The 22,186-nt window shown below is 37.3% G+C and overlaps 1 protein-coding gene across 1 annotated transcript in view; it reads left to right on the top strand.

Annotated features, from left to right (window-relative positions):
• The window catches only part of DACH1 (dachshund family transcription factor 1), a 432,819-nt gene that overhangs the window by 384,241 nt on the left and 26,392 nt on the right, over positions 1 to 22,186 (top strand). Inside the window, exons 8-10 of the mRNA XM_008144064.3 lie at positions 10,108 to 10,255; positions 13,207 to 13,350; positions 13,854 to 13,922. Coding sequence (XP_008142286.2) covers positions 10,108 to 10,255; positions 13,207 to 13,350; positions 13,854 to 13,922 — 361 coding nt within the window. The remainder of the gene's footprint in view (positions 1 to 10,107; positions 10,256 to 13,206; positions 13,351 to 13,853; positions 13,923 to 22,186) is intronic.

The following is a 22,186-nucleotide window of genomic DNA, read 5'->3' as shown; positions in this document are numbered from 1 at the left end:
AGTCATCTCTAGATTGAATATACCGTACTCCTCTTTCTACACTCCAGCCAGCCTCAAAGACATATTTAGCAAAAGTTCATGATAGGATGATAGTGAAGGCAAGCTAAATGATTTCTAGTTCAAAATCATAGCAATCTGAGACTGATAATGTTAGAACCCCTACACTAAGACTACTGTATTATAAATAAATTATACATGTCAACTACAGTCTTACATATATGAGATGTGAATATAGATGTAGATATTATATTTATATATGTATTTATATATATATATAGGCATGCACATATGTGTGTATAAGGTTAAATAATGATTAAAATCTTACTGTATTTCAGGCACATATATATACGCACACATGCAAATACACACACAAAATACATATGTACATGTACACATATACACACACATACGTACATACTGGATTTATTATTAGTAATGGTTTATAGAAGGTCATGGATGCTAGTTCTTTTAATATTGCCACATTTATTGAGTTATAGTAATATCCTTAGAATGATATAGAATGTTTAAACAGTCATGATCCTGGCTTATTGGACATGCAGTATAAATGTGTTTGCTGTCCAAATTCTAATTTTGGTAATTGCATTCTGCCTACCTCAATTTCCTCTGCAATTTCAATCACATGCAGTGTGTTCTCTGCTTTCTATTTCAAGACGGTAACCTTTTTTGGTAAGTTTAAAGCTCCATATTTCCTTTGGAGGTATTTTATCAGGATAGTAATGAAAAAGAATTGAGTTGAAAATGTGTAATTTTTCAAAACATATAATTTCATATCTAAAATTAAAGATTCATTACGTATATCTGCTATTGTAATTAAACCCAAGGTTACATTTAAATTTAATGTATATGAACTCTATTTTTTTCTTAGAATTAATGACCAAAAACAGCCCTTCAAAATAATATGTTTAAGGAGTAATTGTTCTAATATCCAATAATTTAATTTCTGATATTCTGTAATTTAATAATTCTCAGTTTTAAAATTTGTAATAGATACTACAGATGTTTCTTTCATGACATGTTATAAAAATTGAATTTTTATAAATGTTATATTTTTTGTGCTTTAAAAGAGGACCTATAGAATAATACTATATACTAGTATACTACTATTTTAAAATATATTATATATAGTATAGAAAAACACTATATCTATATTTTTGGTACAAGATTTTACTAACTCTGTCTTGAAACTTGAGTTTTTTAGAAATTAAAAGTAATAATGGATAAAGATGTCTACAATAAAAGTAATTTCAATTTAGTGAGAGATATGATACATTCTAGATTTTGCTTTACAAGGTTCTTAAATTTTTATTTTATATGAAATTTTATTTGTGTTTTTAAAATGTGGGCAGTTTTTCATATGGCTTTGTTATTCAAATTTGTCTATAGAGAACTCCTTGTGAAATTCCAGGTGAGGAAACTAGGAATTGAGTGCCAACGTACTAGATGTGACACCTTCAAACATTAATTACCATTTGAACACATTCAAAGGAGAATTTTACCAAGTATTTTTAGTCAGAGCTTTCATGTAATAATCATAGCTAGGACCTATTAGTACATAGATTTGGGAATAAGTAATATACATTCATTGCCTTATTAAAGTAATTATTTAAAGTAACTTATAAATGTTAAAATAAGAATAGGTAAATAAGTAAAAAAATAGAAATATAAAATAAGGGTAGAGAATATAAAATTTAGTTAGAGATAAGGTTGGCATTGAAATATATGCCATAAGGGAATATATGACAGGAATTTGGTTCACTATAGTTTTTCTATATGGAAGAATTAAACAAAGAAGAAAAACCTACAAATAATGTTAAAACCACAATAAATGGCTGTCCCAGATTGATTTTCTATGGTTTCATAAATACACATAATCCAACTTTGGTATGTAAGAAATATGCTCTACTTCTTGTTTGAGGAAAGAAAATGAAAAAGAATTTGTCTTAGTACTATGACCGAAATACTCTGATCTCCCAGTCTTTACATTTTGATAACATGTATGCATATTTCATACATTTTAAGAAACTAACTTTTTTAATTTCCATTATTAATACATAATTGTAATTATAATAGGGTTAGACAAAAGAATTAGAAGGAAATTTTCAAAAAGATAAAACAACAAAATAGAGCATTGGCTTCAAAATATGTGTAGGTTGAGATCAGATATGTTGTTCTTATACTATATCTTTCTATCTTTAATCATAAGTATGCATAATGTCTTCTCCCTTTTATTTCCATTAGCAGTTTGTAAAAAGAGATAATTAAAAAATCCCAGTAAAATGTATCCAACATTCTACAGATGGTTTACTATGATGAAGAGAATAGCATAAAGCTCTTAAAAATCTGAAGTATATACCATATTTACTATTTTTATCATACTCTACTATAATACTCTTTCAATTCTGACATTTCTGGTCATCAAAAGTGTCCAGTAGTTTATCCCACACCAAGTAATTCTGCAACAATAACTGGGTACCCCACATTATAATTCAATTCTGACACCATGTACCTGGACAATCAATTCCAAAAGACTGCTTTCGCCCCCACTTCATATGCCAATTGCAAGTCTAGGTTGTAAATTGTGCTTCTGACCAACTGACCCACTCCTCAGGTTCCTCACTAGTGCAACTCACAGAACTCAGGAAAACATTTCACTTGCTAGTTCTATATAATAAAAGCCTAATATGCTAAGTGTTTGGTCATCTGGTGACTGGTCGACTGTTCAACCAATGAAAGCATAATATGCTAATGATATGCTAAAGCCACTCAACCGCTAGCTATGATGTGCACTGACCACTAGGGAGCAGACAGTTGACTGGTCAACCAGTCGCTATGATGTGCACTGACCACCAGGGGGCAGATACTCTGACCAGAAGATTAGCTTGCTGCTGGGGTCCAGCTGATCGGGACTGAGTGAGGTGGGCCAGACATGCCCTAGAGCCTTCCTAGGGTCCCTCCCCGGCTGGCCAACCTCCCACGTCCCTCCCCGGCCAGCCCTGATTGGTCCGATCGGGACTGGGCAAGACAGGGCTGGACAAAACCTGGAGCCCTCCCGTAGTCCCTCCCTAGCCTCGATTGTGTACCGGTGGAGTCTCTCGGCCTGGCCTGCACCCTCTCGCAATCCGGGGCACCTCGAGGGATGTTGGAGAGCCAGATTCAGCCTGATCCACAGGCCACTCCCCTTGGGAAGGCACCAGACTCAGGACTCATGGTTGGTGAGTGCTGCTGTGGCAGCACGAGCCTCTCCCGATTGGGACAAATTGGGCATGAGCCTGAGGCAGGCACAGTGGGGCCAGGATGAGCGGGAGCAGCAGGTAGGAACTGCAGGCGACATTGGACTGCAGGTTTCATCCCGATCCCCACAGGCCACCCTGAGGGACTCCACCCATGCATGAATTAATGCACCAGGTTTCTAGTTTATTATAAAAGGATACTAGAGGCCCAGTGCACAAAATTCGTGCATGGGTGGGGAATGTCCCTCAGCCCAGCCTGCACCCTATCCAATCTGGAACCCTTTGAGGGATGTCTGACCACCCATTTAGGCCCGATCCCCTGGGATCGGGCCTAAACGGGAGGTTGGACATCTCTCTCACAATCCAGGACTGCTGGCTCCCAACTGCTCACCTGCCTCTGCCTGATTGCCCCTAACTGCTTCTGCCTGCAAGCCTGATCACCCCCTAGACACTCCCCTGCCAGCCTGATCAACGCCTAACTGCTCCCCGGCTGGCCCAATTGCCCCTAACTGCCCTCCCCTGCCAGCCTGGTCACCCCTAACTGACCTCCCCTGTCAGTCTGGTTGCCCCTAACTATCTTCCCCTGCTGGCCTGGTCCCCCCCAACTGCCCTCCCCTGCTGGTTTGGTCACCCCCAACTGCCCTCCCCTGCTGGCCCAGGTCACCCCTAACTGCCCTCCCTGCTGGCTTAATCACCTCTAACTGCCCTCCCCTGCAGGCCTGGCCCATCAACTGCCCTCCCCTGTAGGCCTGGTCCCCCCCAACTCCCCTCCCCTGTAGGCCTGGTCCCTCCCAACTGCCCTCCCCTGTCAGTCTGGTTGCCCCTAACTGTCTTCCCCTGCAGGCCTGGTCATCCCCAACTGCCCTCCCCTGTTGACCCAGTCACCCCTAACTGCCCTCCCCTGCTTGCCTGGCCCCCCCACTGCCCTCCCCTGTAGGCCTGGTCCTCCCCAGCTGCCCTCCCCTACAGGCCTGGGTCCCCCCGAATGGTCCTCCCTGCAGGCCTGGTCACCCCCAACTGCCCTCCCCTGCTGGCCCGGTCACCCCTAACTGCCCTCCCTGCTGGCTTGATCACCTCTAACTGCCCTCCCCTGCAGGCCTGGTCCCCTCAACTGCCCTCCCCTGTAGGCTTGGTCCCCCCCAACTTCCCTCCCCTGCAGGCCTGGTCTCTCCCAAATGCCCTCCCCTGCTAGCCTGGTCTCCCCCAACTGCCTTCCTCTGCTGGCTAAGTCACCCCTAACTGCCCTCCCTGCTGGCCTGATTGCCCACAACTTCCCTCCCCTACAGGCCTGATCTTCCCCAAATCCCCTCCCCTGCTGGCCTGGTTCACCCCCAACAGTCCTCCCCTGCTGGCCTGGTCCTCCCCAACTGCCCTCCCCTCCAGGCCTGGTCCCCCCCAACTGCCCTCCTCTGCTGGCCTGGTCACCCCTAACTGCCCTCCCTGCTGTCCTGATTGCCCACAACTTCCCTCCCCTACAGGCCTGGTCCCCCCCAACTCCCCTCCCCTGCTGGCCTGGTCCCCCCCAACTGCCCTCCCCTCCAGGCCTGGTCTCCCCCAACTGCCCTCCCTGCTGGCCTGATCACCCACAATTGCCCTCCCTTGCAGGGCTAGTCCCTCTCAACTGCCCTCCCCTGCAGGCCATCTGGTGGTGGCCATCTTGTGTCCACATGGGGGCAGCCATCTTTGACCACATAGGGGTGGCCATCTTGTGTCTTGGAGTGATGGTCAATTTACATATTACTCTTTTATTAGATAGGATAATTCAGGAACAGCCATATGCAAGTGACACATGGGGCAAGATATATGAGATGAAACTCAGAGCTTCTATGACCTTTCTGGGCACACCAAACACCGAGCGTTTTTACTTATTGACCAACCTAGATGTTCTTACTTTGGAGATTTTATGGAGGTTTCACTTCCTATGGAAAATTGATTAAATCATTCATCACAAATGACTAATTCACCCTCTAGCCCATCTGCCCTCCCTGGAGGTCAGAAGGGTGAGGCTGAAAGTACCAACCCTCTAATCAAAGGGTACGTTCCCCTTACATCCAGTTTCTATTTTTAGGGACTTTGCAAGAGTGACCTTATTAACATAAACTCTGGTGTACTTGAAAGAGGCTTATTATGAATAACAAAAGACACTCACTTTACTTTTATTGCTATTATCACTTAGAAAATTCCACCCAATGTAGCATTTCAGTGCCAGGATCAGCATAATCATATATATATATATCTCACAATATCACAGTCAGTCTCTAGCTGATTATATACAATATTAGATGGATCTTTTATTTTTTTGTTATTGTTAATCCTCACCTGAGGATATTTTTTTTCCATTGATGTTTAGATAGAATGGAAGGGAGGTGGGATGGAGAAGGAAAGAGAGAGAGAGAGAGAGAAACATTGATTAGTTGCCTCCTACATGTGCCCTCCAACAGGGGCCAGGGTTCTGACCTACAACCCAGATATGTGCTCTTGACTGGGAATTGAACCTGAGACCCTTTGTTGTACAGGTTGGTGTTCTAACCATTTAGCAACACTGGCCAGGGCTCCATGAATCTTCTTTATAACCTTACACAGTGGATTTTGTTGCTATTCTCATTCTACAGATGAGAAAATGAAGGCAGATAAACCATTTGATCAAGGTCACTCAATTGTGGTGGTATCTGAACTTAAACAATGGCTGGCTAATTGCAGAACCATTCAGATCATATGCACCACAGGATGGTTTATATCTGGAAGTGCTTTTGATGGAGAGTCCATCATTGATCCACTTTGGAGCATAGTAACCATAACATTAAACCAAGTATAGCTGTATCTTTTGTTATAAAAACTTCTGTGAAAAAATTAATCAGTCATTACTTGTTTAATCATAATTTTTCTGTCTACATAAGTTCTTGATTTAAAGAGACATTATTCCTTCCCATCCCAGAAAGAAACATGAAAAGGAATGATTAAGGTTAAATAAGCTGGGGAGTTCTGATCTAGGCTTAGCGAATTTACTAATTAGGGATCTTGGACAAGTCACCTGATCCTCCTGGACCTGGGTTTTCTCATCTGTAAGAGGTTTTAGTTAAAATGGGTGATTGCTAAAAACCCCAACTAGGTTATTTACTCTTATTAGAAGATGTAACACATTATTTAGCAAAAATTTTGCCAAAGGAGTTTCACTGACACTCGAGGAACCTTACTTATCATCTAATTCTGAAATAAAGTAGTGTAAAAAACAAGCATGGACCAAGTAAACATTTTTTCTAGGATCTAACATATTAAGAAATGTTTCTTTCATATCAGTATCACTGTAAATAATCTCATACAAGCAGAGATTTTTGCTTTCTAGGCTATAATAAAAATAGTTATAGCATTGCTAGATCAATTATAGTGCCTTTTTAAAAGAAATATGTAGAGACTCATCCTGTGAAAACTTATGAAAATAATTTAAATTACAAGATATATTATTTTAGAAAACAAAAATATTTGTGTGTTATGATAACCATTATGTCTCACTTATGGGAAAGAAATTTGAGGCTAAACAACTCTTGTCTCTTATAATTGCTGTGACATAGAGTAAACTTAAAATGCATTTCTTTAGAATCATCATTGTCCAACTTCAAGATCATGAAAACTGACCTCCCCTTGGAGAAAAATTCACATTTTAAACCCTTGTCTTTTACTGTAACTCACGTGGTCATCACAGAATGTTGCTCCATACTGCATGTCCACCTGAGAACCAGCACTTCGCATGACCTTTTGCACATGATCCCCCTGGAAAACTTACAGAAGTTACACAAATCTGAAACTACTATTCCCACTGAAATTTAAAATGGTGTCCTAATGATTGGTAGCTGTGATGAGCACTACTTGCTACAGCTTTTCCCAGCCCCCTGCTGCATTGAAATGTAATCGGTTTCCTGTCTTTTTTGCAGCAGGGCTGTCATGGGCAATAACATAATTCTGCATATGCATCAGTTTGGCTGTAGTGCAGAATTTTGTTCACATTGGACTCCTACTGATGTGCACTGATTTAAAGTCTACAAATGAAACTTAATTTTATATAGCTTATAAGTAGTCCCTAGAGGGTATTGGATCCTAAAAGCTAATATTTTTCAGACATAATCAGCAGGAATAGGTAATGCATTACCATTAGCTACATTAGCAGCAACTATAACAAAAGGAAACAGTAAACATAAATGCTCTTAGCGACTTCATACTTTACAAGAAATATTAATATAAAATAACACAAATTAGGGTTGCAGTTTAATGTTATTCAACATGTTTATTCATAATGATGATTTCATATTTAAAGAACACCAAAATACTGTGTTTTATCAGCCAAGGACAATAATAGTTTAATACTAATCTATTTTAAACAGATAGTGATAATACAACCAATCAACACATTAAGTGGTGCCAACATTGGCATCTTGCTAAATAATCTCTAGACATTGCAGAGAGTACATCTTTCAAAGATAAGTCAACAAGAGCAATCAGAGCAGAAAATTAGAGTTTGGTATCTTAGAATTAAAATACAGCTAAACTAAAGTTTTAATTGGGGTGATCTAAAAGGGCACTTGATGTAATGATCTCTTTCATTTGTTACTAATTGTTTGTTCCTGATAAAGAAAAAAACATATACAGGAATGTTGCTGAATTGAGTGAAGATGGCAGTTTCCTTAGCAGCTATGTTTTATTGTTAAAAATGAGAGTAGGGAGGGGCAAACTGTCTCACAGAAATCCTTTAGCTTGTTTCATATCACAATAATTAATCCAGGGAATTCAGGGTCAGGTATAACAAACATGAAATAATTTATACTTGCTTGAAAAGAGACTAGACATGGCTTATGGCAATGCTGCATTGGTAGGCAGAAGTAAGGGGATGTCTCTTTTGTGCTAACGAGTCAAGGTGGAGTTGCAATTTCTGATTCAAGCTGCTTATGTTGTCTGCTGCAAAGGGGTCACATGGCAGAGTAGATCCAGAAATGGACCAACTACCACTTCATATATAATTTCAGTTGCAAATGTCAGACTCTGATGTTCATGGACCAAGGTGAAATATCTTCTACCTCCAAATAGCTTTTTGTATTCCGAGTTGCTAAAAACAGAAAATTTAGCTTTTATTTTTTCTAATAATTTTATTGATAATTTTCTAAAGCATCTTAGGAGAGAACACAGGCAGCATGCTTTGTATATGTTTTACATATTCTCATAGCCTCATTTTCAAAAGTCTCAGAATATTATTAAATTTAAAAAAAGCATAAAAATTAAAAATAGCATACAGTGAATCAATATATGATTCCATAACCAGTTGAATAAATAAACCCTGCCTTTGCCATTTGCTCATGAATTACTGTTTTGTCAAATAGTGCCCTACAAGTTATTCTTTATTTATTATAACTATTTTAATGCTTTTTAAAAAATAATGCACTATGAAGCCACTAAACTTTAGACTCCATACATATATATCTCAAGAAAAATATACCAGTATTATAATTTTTATTCAGCAAATGTTCAAAATATACTATATTATAGGCACTCTCTGGGTCCTAGGGGCATAGTCCCGAATGAGAGAAAATGTCCCTGCCTCAGAGAGCTTTCAGTGTAGTTTAGGAGACTCAACATAAAGCAATAAGCAAATATATGACAACATTACATAATAGATGCTATGAAGAATTTTAAGGAGGCAATAACAAGATGTGATTGGGTAGGTGGTAAGAGAAGGCCTTTCTTGAGTGGTGACTAAGCAAAGGTGAAATGAAATGAGGGCATAAACCATACAAAAATTGGAAGGAAAAGCATTCTGGAAGGGAACAGAAAGAGCAAAGACCCTTGTGCAGAAACAAATTGGGAAGTGTAAAGAAGCCCACTTTATCCTATATAACAAAAAAGGAATATGCAAATTGACTGTCACACCCTCGCACAAGATGGCCACCCCCATGTGGTCACAAGATGGCTGCCACAAGATGGCCAGCAGGGGAGAGCAGTTGTGGGCAATCAGACCAGCATGGGAGGGCAGTTGGGGGCAACCGGGCCAGCAGGGGAGGGCAGTTGGGGGCAACCGGGCTAGCAGGGGAGAGCAGTTGGGGGCAACTGGGCCAGCAGGGAAGGGCAGTTGGGGGCAACCAGGCTGCCAGGGGAGGGCAGTCGGGGGCAACCGGGCTGGCAGGGGAGCAGTTAGGCATCAATCAGGCTAGCAGGGGTGTGGTTAGGGGGTGATCAGGCTGGCAGACAGAAGCGGTTAGGGGCAATCAGGAAGGCAGGCAGGCGAGCAGTTGAGAGCCAGCAGTCCTGGATTGTGAGAGGGATGTCAGGCTGCCGGTTTAGGCCCAATCCCACAGCCTAAACCAGCAGTTGGACATCCCCCAAGGGGTCACAGATTGGAGAGGATGCAGGCTGGGCTGAGGGACACCCTCCCCCAACCCCCCGCCCAGTGCACAAATTTCGTGCACAGGGCCTCTAGTCTAGTATAATTTTGGTAGGGAATAGTGGTGAATGAGCTCCCAGAGATAGGTGCAAGCCAGGAACACTTGGGGTTGCATAAACCATGTTCAGTCTAATGTTTAACTCAGTTCTTTTTTAGACATGCTTATGTGCTGCCCTCATTTAGCATTAGATTTAAATATTCTAATTAGAAGCAACTAAACTTGAATGCTGAAAATATTTGTCTTCCTACAATATTTTCATTAAATTTAGAAATGTTGTGCTTTAATTATAGTGCTTGTCCTAGTAAGTACAGAGTGAATGCACAAGAATGGAAGAATTTGATAAGAGAGTTCTCTTTTGAAGTGCTTTTAAGTAATGAATGAAATGTGCTTTGTACCAAAATATATCAATTCTGAATACTTTCTTTGTACAGGGGCTCTTGAAAGTTGCCATAGATAATGCCAGAGCTCAAGAAAAACAGGTCCAACTGGAAAAAACAGAGCTGAAGATGGATTTTTTAAGGGAACGAGAACTAAGGGAAACCCTTGAAAAGCAGTTGGCTATGGAACAGAAAAATAGAGGTATTTTCAAACTTCCAAACATGTTTAACACTTTATGTAAAATATTTACAATAACAGTACTATGATTGGTGATTTACTATGAGACTATACTTTTTGTTTTTTACTTATAGCTAAAGTTCAAAGCAAAACTTGAATCCTGGGCTCATGCATTTCTTAATCTCCAGTGTACATGGTTTCTCTACTGTTCATACCTCAAGACATTGAAATATATCCATTATATCATTAATCACATACATTTTATTATGGGCTTAACAAATTTATAATTTTAAGATGGACAGCCATGAAGATAAATTTTTATATATTCACAGTTGCCTTTTGAAAAACTTGACTTAAAATCATAAAGCTAAAAGAGAAAATACTGATTATTCAAGTGAAACAGATTTAGTAAGATATTTATCAAATGAAATTGAAGACTGATGAATGTCTGAACAAATGACCAAAGGTGAGTTGTATAATAATGCTTCGCTCAACAAGGTCAAGTACACATTAGAATAGAAACCAATATGAATGTTTATTGGGTAAAAATAAGAATATTCTCAATCTATTGCTTCTTTTAACACACTCTACAATGCTTGTATACATAATTTTGAAGATCATTTATATTTGTGTGTTTATTTTATGTATGAGATTGAAGAATATTTTGTTTATAACCAACTTTCCCATTGCCTTAACAATAAGTTTCTCCTAAGTATTCTAGAAAGAGTGCTTCTTTTCCTTCATTTAATAAGTATCCATAACAAATACTATACATATTCTCCTTTTGGATATTTGACATAGACATTTAAAAATTAGTGTTCTGTTTGTTTTTAAAACTAGCAGGACTTCGTATGTTTTTTCACCAATTACTATGAAGCCACAGCTAGGGGGTTCCTGGGATGAGGCTGATTTAGGAAACTGTCAACCCAATAGTACAGTTCTAAATAATGTGGCTTCACTAATATAATCAAAACAAGATAAAGATTGGTAACAAGGTATGTTCTAAGTGCATAATGAAATTTGGTTGGAGTTCATTAGATGGGAGCATATTCCATATGATCACCATGTCTTGATTTTGTTTGCACCTGGAAAAGTCTTTCTTCTAAAAATTCTTGTACAAGACTTAAAGGCAGATCCTTGAATTCCTAAATTAGCTTTTGGTTACTTGAGGGACCTTAAGAGTTTTATTGGTTCAAATCTGTTGGAGGATTTATACTCTGTTTTACTTCTTTAACCACTAGAGGGCAAAACATTTCACAGATCATACCATGAACCTCCCATTTAATTAATTGTGAACAATAAATTAAAGGTAATAACTGTCAATAACTATCTCTTATGACTATACCTATTGAAGCAATGTATTATTCTGAAGTGAGAACATGGCATTCCCATTTGGTTCAATCACACAGGAAGGAAACAGCGGCCAGTGGCAAGGGAATGCGTATTGAGTGTTTAGTGCCATGGGTGTGTAATCCAAATAATAATTCAGAAGCTACTGTTTCTTTTCAAAGAGACTTATAAACAATCATCTTTGGAAAGGGAAATAGTAGGAATGTGATTTTGTTAAGATAAGCATATCATTTTCATACTATTAAGTAAAGGAAATTAGCACATTTATTTGAAACCAACTTTGTTTTCTTCTATAAGATGGTACCCAATGTACATTTTTCTGTTAATATATGATACCAGCAACAATAAACTCAACAAGATAATGGTCTGACCTCTTAACAATATTAATAATTATATAAATGGTATATATTGACCCTAGAAATTGTAACTAAAATTCTTTCTTGAGGCATATTACCCTACTTTATATACTGACTAAACACTGTGTTACAGAAGTGTTTTTCTTTTTTAATCTGTAGTAAGAAATAAAATAGCACACTTAGGATGATTGCTCCTTATTACTAACTCTAACAGAAGGATTTTCTCATATGGATTCTGTCACATTAAATCCACAATATTTAACAGCCATCAAAAAAAGTATTTCAAAGAAAAACATTTGTATGCTTCCCATATGCTGATTGCTTACTTTATGTACATATTGTAAAAAAAAATCATACTGAAAATACAGCTGACATCCACATTATAAAGAGCATTTATTTTTCATTATTTATTGATTGCATATTGCATACAAATATTTAAATTCTCCAGTAGGAAAAAAATGTATCATAATCAACTTTTTGTATCATAATCTACTTTCTTATACCATGACACATTATTGTTAGCAGTAGCATACTATTATTAGCAATGAGGTTTTATTCTCCACCAAATGTCTGAAGAGTTAAAGTATAACTTTCGTGAAATGTATTATAGTGTATATAAATTTGCTATGAGGTAATTATTAATAATAATTATTATAATAGCTTCATCCAAAATATTTCTGCTTATATATATGTTAACAGTAATTAAACATATTTAGCTCCTCATATAAAATAATATTGTATTTCCTAAAATTTCAAGATAGAAAAAAATTTCAAGATAGAATTATTAAAAGTTTAGCTGGTGTAACATTGTTTTGTAAAAAGGGAAATATACCATTTACTATTCAAAATTGGTGCTTCATAAATAGGAGACATACTTATACATGTTTGTGCTATTCTAGACTACTCTGCACTATTCTGATTCAAGGGCAGGGACTGAGCCCAAACATTCCTTTAATTAGGCTTCCTTTATCAGTGAATTCAAATATTTACTAAAATTAGTTTCCCATTAAATCTGTCTCTAAAAATGATAATTAAAGCCATTCTTACATTGTAATATAGTTCAAGGCTAAGTAAAAATTGGCCTCCTTGGACATTTTACTGGGATTTATTTTAAGGTTACATTTTTTCCACTTCCTCTGCATAGGTAGACTCAATCCAGTGGAGGGAAAAAGAGTATTATAAGAAAGATAGATCATTTATAAGTTTGATAAATGTTTAATTTAATACTGCAAAAATTTAAGAACAAATAATGTGGACTCTCTTTTCTAGCCATAGTTCAAAAGAGGCTAAAGAAGGAGAAAAAGGCAAAGAGGAAATTGCAGGAAGCACTTGAATTTGAGACAAAACGGCGTGAGCAAGCGGAACAAACACTGAAACAGGCAGCTTCAACAGATAGTCTCAGGGTCTTAAATGGTAAGAGGTGCATTTTTATGTGTTGCTAACTTTCATTTTTCAATAGACCATTTAGACATGTGTTTGTGGTTTTGTCTATATTTAGGTCCTGTCATTCGTTAAATTGTGCTCCTAGCTGAAAGCGTGGTGTGAAGAATAGTCACATGTGTTGAGGGAAATGCATTACTATTTCATAGGTGCTTCCATTGTTTTGTTACTTAACTCCAGCATCTGGGACCTGGCATTGCCTCTCTGTTTAACCAAATCCATCTCTATTGAAACATGATAAAATAGTAATCTGAGAACTCCCCAACCCCCATCCAGTTTATGAACAAATTTGTGTTATTTATCTATTCAAACAAAGCTTTTGATAATCCTTATGATTATAGTCTCTGTTCAACCTTTAAAAGATGACATCAATTTAGATAATTTTAATCTAGCACCAGAGTAAGAGGTCACTCTTTTTTTAAAGGACAATATTATCAAATGAAATGTGTGTCACTCTTACCTTTCTGTGCTTCTAGACTCGCTGACCCCAGAGATAGAAGCTGACCGCACTGGCGGCAGAACAGATGCTGAAAGGACAATACAAGGTAGGAATTTGCAAAAGGCTATAAATCTAGATCTTGCTATATGAGTTTTTCCTCAGCTTTAGCCTGCTATTCAAGCATGTAGCCTACCATCTGGGCCACATCAAAACAAGTTCAAACAAGGTCAAGTTCATCTTGCTTGTTTATATGAGTGAATTCATTTTGTGCTGATAGATTTTCTTTAAATTAACAGGTCATTTCTGTTTATACAGTGCAATTAAAAAGGAATAATTAATTTTAAACAATGTATGATTTCATCTTAGACACAGTAAATGTGTTTTTATTGAATGCTTGAAGCCCAATCTAATGCAGGAAGGATTTATAAGTTCTATTCTATATATAAATAAAATCATGAGTTAATTGAATAGGGAGTTCTAATCATTTGAAAATGTCTTCTCATTTTGTGATAGTTACTGTCAGACACACGCAAAATCGTCTAGTTGAATGTTAACAATAAATAAGATTGTTTAATCCTGTGTGGATTTTTCAAATGTTCTGTATGCCATTATAGCCATTTTAATAAGACAAATCTGCTGAGCAAAATCATCAATAGAATACTAAAGGAAGTTGTGTTATACACTCAGAGAAGCTAAATATATATATTGCCAAGATCACTCTATGAGGAAAGGACAAAATTTGAAGGTAGCATTTATAGTCTAACATCTATTCTAGACAGGAAACTCAATCTAATTTCATGAAGACAAAACAGTGAAAAAGAGCATTTATTTTCTATTTTAAATGAAGATGATTCTTCAAAGCAAAGCCCAAAGTGATTAATTGCTATAATCCTCCCAATTGCTTTTATTTTGCATTTTAAGCTCAATCATGTTGGGGTTATTGTTTGACACTAATTGTGTTACTTAATCAGTTTCAAATGTGTCATTCTTGGTTTAGTGTAAAGGAAATATACCTTTTTAAAGTACCATATATGCAATAAGTAAATATCAGAAACTTGAAACATTCCTAGAGAGTGTGTTTTGCCTATGTTTATTTTACCTGAAAATCAGGAGATTTATTTATTTTTTAATCCTAAGCCATGAACCATATGTTATTATGAGACATCTCCTTGGCAAATGTAGAAAAGACTTCATTTTTAAGAGTCTTATGGATTTCAGCAAAATTATATGTGTGTACATATTATTAAAATCATAAGACTCTCTCGCATCTCTTTTGAAAATTACATACACATATTAACAAATTCCTAACAAAGCCAGTCCTCCCGATCAGAGCCAATAACCTTAGTAATGCCAATGTAAAAATATCAGCCCTGGCTTGTGTGAGCAGGGGTTGGTTACTCATGCACTGATTTAGCTAATGTCCAAAGTGGTCTAAGAAAGTACATGAATCTCTAGGTAAATGTGATATATAAATTACCTGGTATCCACAGAATTCTCAGGATGGTCAGAAATCAATCTAAGAAAAATTATAGACAATATATTCTTGCACATAAATGGGAGATTTGTCATTAATATTAAGAAATGTTTAGGCAATGATAAAAAATCTTTGCATAGTTGACATAATATATAAATTTTCAGAGTTTGCTATCAGAAATATTTTGGTCATCAATAAGGTTACAGTTATTATTATTTGAATCTTCAAAATTCACATATATTCAAATATACACTTTATTATGGATAAAACCTTGCTGTATGCAGTTGAAATATCGAGTTTTCTTTCTAATATGATTTGCTTACTCTGAGGAAACTTTTTAATCATAAATTGTCTTTTTTTTATTATTCAGAATGCTATCAGTTGGGTAACATAGAAGACTTACCCAAATAACCTCATAATTAAGGAAACAGAACATTTGAACAAGTATACATAGTAACTTTAAGCCAAATATAAATGATTATGAGGTTATTTATTGCTTTTATTTAATTATAATATGAATCTTCATTCATTTATTCATTCACTCATTCATCCAGCCTGTCAATTGAAATGATGTTCCTCAAGTTTAATTTTCTTTAAATTGTTTAATGCACAGTTGGTTTTCAATAAAATTCTTAACTAATATTCATTATTTTAATTAGATATTATAAGTTTTATCAAATGTAATTTAAAAAAACACTGTACATGAATTTGTATTTCTGTGTGTTGGTTGCTAGAAAGTTATTTCACCAGGAGTTGAACGACCCAAGACTTTTAAAATACGACAGCAAAGGGGTCACCTTTTGCTACTCTAATTCCACTAAATAAGCTCACTTAGCCCTTTGAAGTTTTTTTAACCTTAGAAACTAAATCCATATATTTGGAAGCTAACACACAGAAGAAAATTAACTGTGAACAAAATAAATCAAAGCAAAAAGACTCTAGTTAAATTCTGAGTGTAAGCATAAGAATGGGAAAGGCAAAGAAGGAAGAGCCAGAACTCATTACTGATTTGTGAAATGGTCTGTGTCAGGCATTTGGGAGCCATGAGCACCTGCTGCTTCACAATTCAGGAATGACACCAACACAGCCTCGTGCTCCCTGAGCTTTTTCTCTCTGTGTCCCTGAGCCCAGGTGTTACGATATCCTTTGTACTCTTTCTTGCTCCCAATCCAACCATAACTGAAATTATTCTCTCTTTCAAAATAAACTCAACTTAATTAGGACAGACAAAGGAAACCCACATTTCTTCATGCTTGTCGTGTATTTATTTTTAACATTTTGACAATTAAAAAATGCCACGCTTGGCTCAAGAGTCAGTTACCTAAGAGTCAGGCACTTCAATATTGCTCAAGTGCCAAGTCATTACCTCCCATAAGCACCTCAGGTTAGACTGAATGTTGCCTTTTCTGCATTTAAGACCACAATTTCTAAAAAACTATAGAGGAGGGGAAGTGGAGACAAGAAAGCAGTTTAAAAAGTATCCCTGAGGAAAGAGGCCCTAAATAAATTGCTTATCTTGATAAGTAAGATATATCAGCTCATACTACACAGGGATGAATTCATAATTGATACTTCTATTTATTTTTATTGATTGGTTGATTTTAGAAAGAGAGGGAGGAAGAGAGAGAGACATCAATTTGTTGCACCACCCATTTAGGCATTCATTGGTTGCTTCTTGTATGTATCCTGACAAGAGATAAAACCTGCAACCCTGGTGTAGCTGTATGACACTCTAACCAATTGAACTACCGAGCCAGGGTTTCATTGCTAATAATGTGTCATAACTAACTCACAATTTATGAGTTTGGAGGTGATATTATGAATAAAAAAAATTAAAATACAAAATCTTGATTTAAAAGCTGATCTGCATAGTGATTAATGCTCTCATACCTTGAGTCTTACATGTCCTGATCTGTGTTGGAGTTTAAAAAAACTATTTCTAAGCTTTTTGTAAGATCTTTTGAATATATAGAGTAGACATAGTATGTATAAATACTCATTGAGCAATTTTTTTGCACCAGACATTAAATATTCTCCAAACCCCTTACTGTATGTGTGGGTTACACATACACACACTCTATGCAGCCAATTCTGTCACTTGATGGATCTCTTTAGATAGGTCCTAGTCTCTTTTTATTCTACCTCCCTAAGCAATAGTATCCACCTAAATAACTTATGTATCTTGACAACTTTAAAAACTGTCTTCTCAGCCCATTCAGACATCTGTTAAGAGCACCAGATAATCTTCAACTTTTATTTGACTATCTCACCGGGAGGTCGAGGTCAGTGCACAAAACAGAAAGGATCCTCCCTCCCTACCCCTGCAAACCTGTCTTCCTCCAGTGCTCCCTCCCTATGGTACCCTCATCTGTTCAATCAGATATCCTCCTTAATATGTAATGAGGAGGGAGTCAGCTTGACATTTCCCTGCCACACCCTTTACACCTAATCACAAGTCTCCCCCCTTAATTTCTGTGCTTTTATGACACTGGAATTTTTTTTTAATTTCCCTAAAGCCTCACATTTTCCCCCTCCCAGGGAGATTTGCCCTCTTCCCTGCCTTAACTCACCCATCCTGTAGGTCTCATCTAAGAAGTTACTGCCTTCAGGAATGCTTCCTAGACTCCACACCTGCCCCGGCAGCTCCTCCCTGACCCCTGGATCTAGTTAAGCCTCTTAGAGGTGCTGAGCACACCTCTCACTTCTCCACAACAGCATGCTGTCCACTTACAGTTCCTTGTTCAAGTCTTCTTTCTCTCTGCAAGAAGCCAGCAGAGCATGAACCACACCGATTTTGTTCATTACTGTATACTAGTGCGTGGCAGAATTTTGACACATTATGGTGCCTGTTAGGTATTGAAGGATTGCATCAACCATTGATGAATTGGGATCTATATTAGATCTTGTGGATGCTGAAGATACTATTGTTCTAACATTTCTCAGAGTTTAGTTTGAGAGACTAATGGGAGCAAATAAAGGATAATATGATTCTGCCTACCAAAGTCAGAATTACAAATTCAGGCACAATTAATTATTCCTGACAGCCAAATTAACAGTGTCTTTATTTTTCTTGTGGGCATTTCTAATAATTCTTTCCTATTGCACATTTGGCCTAAGATTTGGATTTTTTGACTATTCACTTATGCTCAATTTTTCATTATAAATTTATATTTAATTTAACATACTATAATCACATTTCTTAATAACATTTTATTCTTTGATTTAATATACATTAACCTCATGCTTGTTTTTTTTATTTGTTTCATATAATTTCAAATGATTGAATCTTCAGCATATATTGTTTAGGTGACCTATCAATATATAGGCATGAACTATGACATGGGAGAATCGTGAATTAGGTCTGTTTTATCTATGTGTTTTATAAATTTCCAAAATATCTACAAAGTTCACTTTTGAAATTGTACCTGTCCCTTTTTCTTTCCAAGTAAAAAACTATCCTTTTAAAACAAAGAGTAATTGTTAATCAGAGGGAAAGGGGAATGGGTGAAGGTGGAGGTGGGGCAAGGGGGTATAAATAGGGAAGGAAAGAGACTTTGCTTTAGGGGATGGGCACACGATGCAGTGTGCAGATGATGTTTTTTGTTTTTTTGAATTGTACTTTTGAGATCTGTATGGTTTTGTGAACTAATGTCACCCCAATAAATTCAATGGAAAATAAGTAATTGTTAAAAATAAATTGAAATGTGGACCACAGTTCCTCTGACACATTAAAATATCTGTAAGTTATGCTTATAAAATCTTGACTTCACTTGAAAGTACATCTCTTTTATTTACATCCAATAACCATAAACAAAACTGTTTGGCTTTTCTTTTTTATTTATTTTTTTAATTATATCAGATCATACAAAACCAAACATTCTTTCAAATTAAAGAACATGAAAGACTTCCTTCACATTAACCATCCTTTTTAATTTCTAATTTAAAAATATCTTCTTTCTTCTCCCTAGATAGTTGAAGATACATGTTTAATTTTAAAAATATTTATTTGTTCAACAAATATTTATTGAACACTGATGACATGCCAAGCACACTTGTGTTACTGCTTCAGCATTGGGGAAGAACTTTAAAAATTAATTAAATCTCTTTATTTTGCAAAAGAGGAAACCCAAGCTTAGTGAGGGTACATGACTTCTTAAAGGGTTACACTATGAATTATTGGGAGTTGGGAATATAACTTGGTTCAATTGCTTTTTACATCTCCTTATATTTTTCCTGATTGTTTTTAGACTAGGATTGTTAAAATATTGCTCTTTTAAAATATGTATGCAATTATTGTTACACTAACCTCCCCTTATCTGCAGGGAATACATTTCAAGATTCAGTTAATGCCTGAAACCCAGGGTATTATCAAACCATGCTTTCTTTCATATATCCTATATAATAAAAGGCTAATATGCAAATTGACCAAGTGGCAGAACAACTGGTTGCTATGATGCACACTGACCACCAGGGGGCAGACGCTCAATGCAGGAGCTGCCCCCTGGTGGTCAGTGCGCTCCCATGGGAGCACGGCTCAGCCAGAAACCAGGCTCATGGATGGTGAGCTCAGTGGTGGTGGCAGGAGCCTCTCCCTCCTCCTCAGCAGTCGGACATTCCCCGAGGGCTTCTGGACTACAAGAGGGTGCAGGCTGGGCTGAGAGACCCTCCCCCCTATTGAGTGCATGAATTTCATGCACCAGGCCTCTGGTGTATATATATATATATATATATATATATGCTAAAGTTTAATTTATAAATTAGACACAGTAATAGAGTAACAATAATAACTAATAATAAAAAAGAACAATTATAATATACTAGAGGCCCAGTGCATGAAATTCATGCACTTGGGGGAAGAGGGGGTCCCTCAGCCTGGCCTGCACCCTCTTGCAGTCCAAGAGCCCTCAGGGGATGTCCAACTGACATCCTTAGCGCTGCCACAGAGGCGGGTGAGGCTCCCACCACCGCCACTGCGCTTGCCAGCTGTAAGCCTGGCTTCTGGCTGAGTGGCGCTCCTGCTGTGGGAGTACACTGACCACCAGGGGGCAGCTCCTGCATTGAGCATCTGTCCCCTGGTGGTCAGTGTGCATCATAGCGACCAGTCATTCCACCGTTTGGTCAATTTGCATATTAGCCTTTTATTATATAGGATTGCAATTATGGTTATGAGATTCTGTCTCTCTGTCCCTCTCTGTGATAACCAGTTTGATAACCTGCCAGGACTGACCAGCAGACCCTGAGTAACGGATGACTGGATTACTCTGACACATGTTTTTTGTGGAAGAGAGGCTAAGGGACTGCTTGGCTATAGGGACCAAACAGCCCTGTTTGCCTGCCTCCTTAGGCTTTTATTGTAATAACAGCTTGAACTAAAATTAACTATTAGATACTATCAGCAGAGTAAGCATCCTTGAGAAGACACAAGGTGGTGTCTAAAGACTAAACATAGAGATTCCAGTAAAACACTCAGACTTGTTTTTAAAAGTCAAGTCAGGGGCTGCTACCTTCGGCAAGTTGCCCCTAGAGGACCCCGACCTTTCAGAGAATCCTCCTTACAGACTTTCCAACCAAGCCCCCTGCTTCCTCACAACAACCCAGACTGTTACTAAGTGACTAGTAGGCTGGTAGTATATACAGTATGGATATGCTATCCAATGGAATGATTCATTCCCAGGGTGGGACTAGCAGGAAGGTGCAGGATTTCATCAGGCTACTCAAAATGGAAAACAATTTCAATGTATGAATTGCTTATTTCTGGAATTTTTCATTTAATATTTTTTGAACTGCTGTTGGCCATGGGAAACAGAAATTTTCAGAAAGTAAAGAAGCAGTTGTGGGGTGGGGGGGAGACACCACATTATTTGTTTAGAAACTCACAGCTTCAAGGTATTATAATACAGGTTATCATTCTTAGGAGTAAAAATTCTTTTCTCAAGTTTTTAAAAATTAAATCAAACATTGCAATACTCAATGAATTTCTTAATAATATATTTTTTTAGACTTAATAATATTATAAAGTGGAAGTACTCACTTATTAAAATAATGAGGTAGAGTAGGAATTGATATTTACTGGGCCTTTCCTGTATATTCTAATTTAAAGATGAGATAACTAAAGCTCAGAGTGGCTAACTAACATTCTCACATTTGTACTATGAATTAATGGGGTTGCTGGCATTTGATTCTATATTTATGATCCTCTTCCCCCAAATTGTTCTTTCCTCCATGCTTTGTTGTCTAAATTTACATGTCTCTCTCCTAGGATAACTACTTGAAGCTCCATTACTCATTTTGGATAGTTAGCACATTATTCCAAAAGTTCAAAATAGTCTACTGACATTTACTTAAGAATGATATACATTTGGGGGGAAATATTTTTCCTTTTCAGTTTTTTTTTTTTTTTTTTTTTTACTTTTTCATTAGCCATCATACCTATACCATGTTCATAGATACTTCCAGACACACTGAGGGGAAATCTCACTTTAAGTGAAGAAAATAAACTACCAATATGAGAAATTGATAATTTTTAGATAAAAGACTTATATACACTCATTAGCATGCAATGAATAAATTTAAAATCAGCCACAAACCCAATTTTAATTTAATATAAGACATTTGGAGAGCCTCCTTATTTCTTGTGCAGTGTGTGGTTGAACAGAATCTATATATCATATAAAAGCCTAAGTGACCATTATGATCAGTCGACCACTCAACTGGTCACTATGATGTGCACTGACCACCAGGGGGCAGACACTCAACGCAGGCGCTGCCCCTGGTGGTCAGTGTGCTCCCACAGGGGGAGCGCCTCTCAGCCAGAAGCCGGGCTCATGGCTGGCAAGTGCAGCTGCGGTGACGGCAGGAGCCACTCCTGCCTCTGCAGCAGTGCTACCGAGAGAAGT

Source organism: Eptesicus fuscus, chromosome 8 (genome assembly GCF_027574615.1).
Source record: "Eptesicus fuscus isolate TK198812 chromosome 8, DD_ASM_mEF_20220401, whole genome shotgun sequence".
NCBI classification, from domain to species: domain Eukaryota; kingdom Metazoa; phylum Chordata; class Mammalia; order Chiroptera; family Vespertilionidae; genus Eptesicus; species Eptesicus fuscus.
Note: the sequence above shows the minus strand (reverse complement) of the source record. Positions and strands in the feature narration are given on the sequence as shown.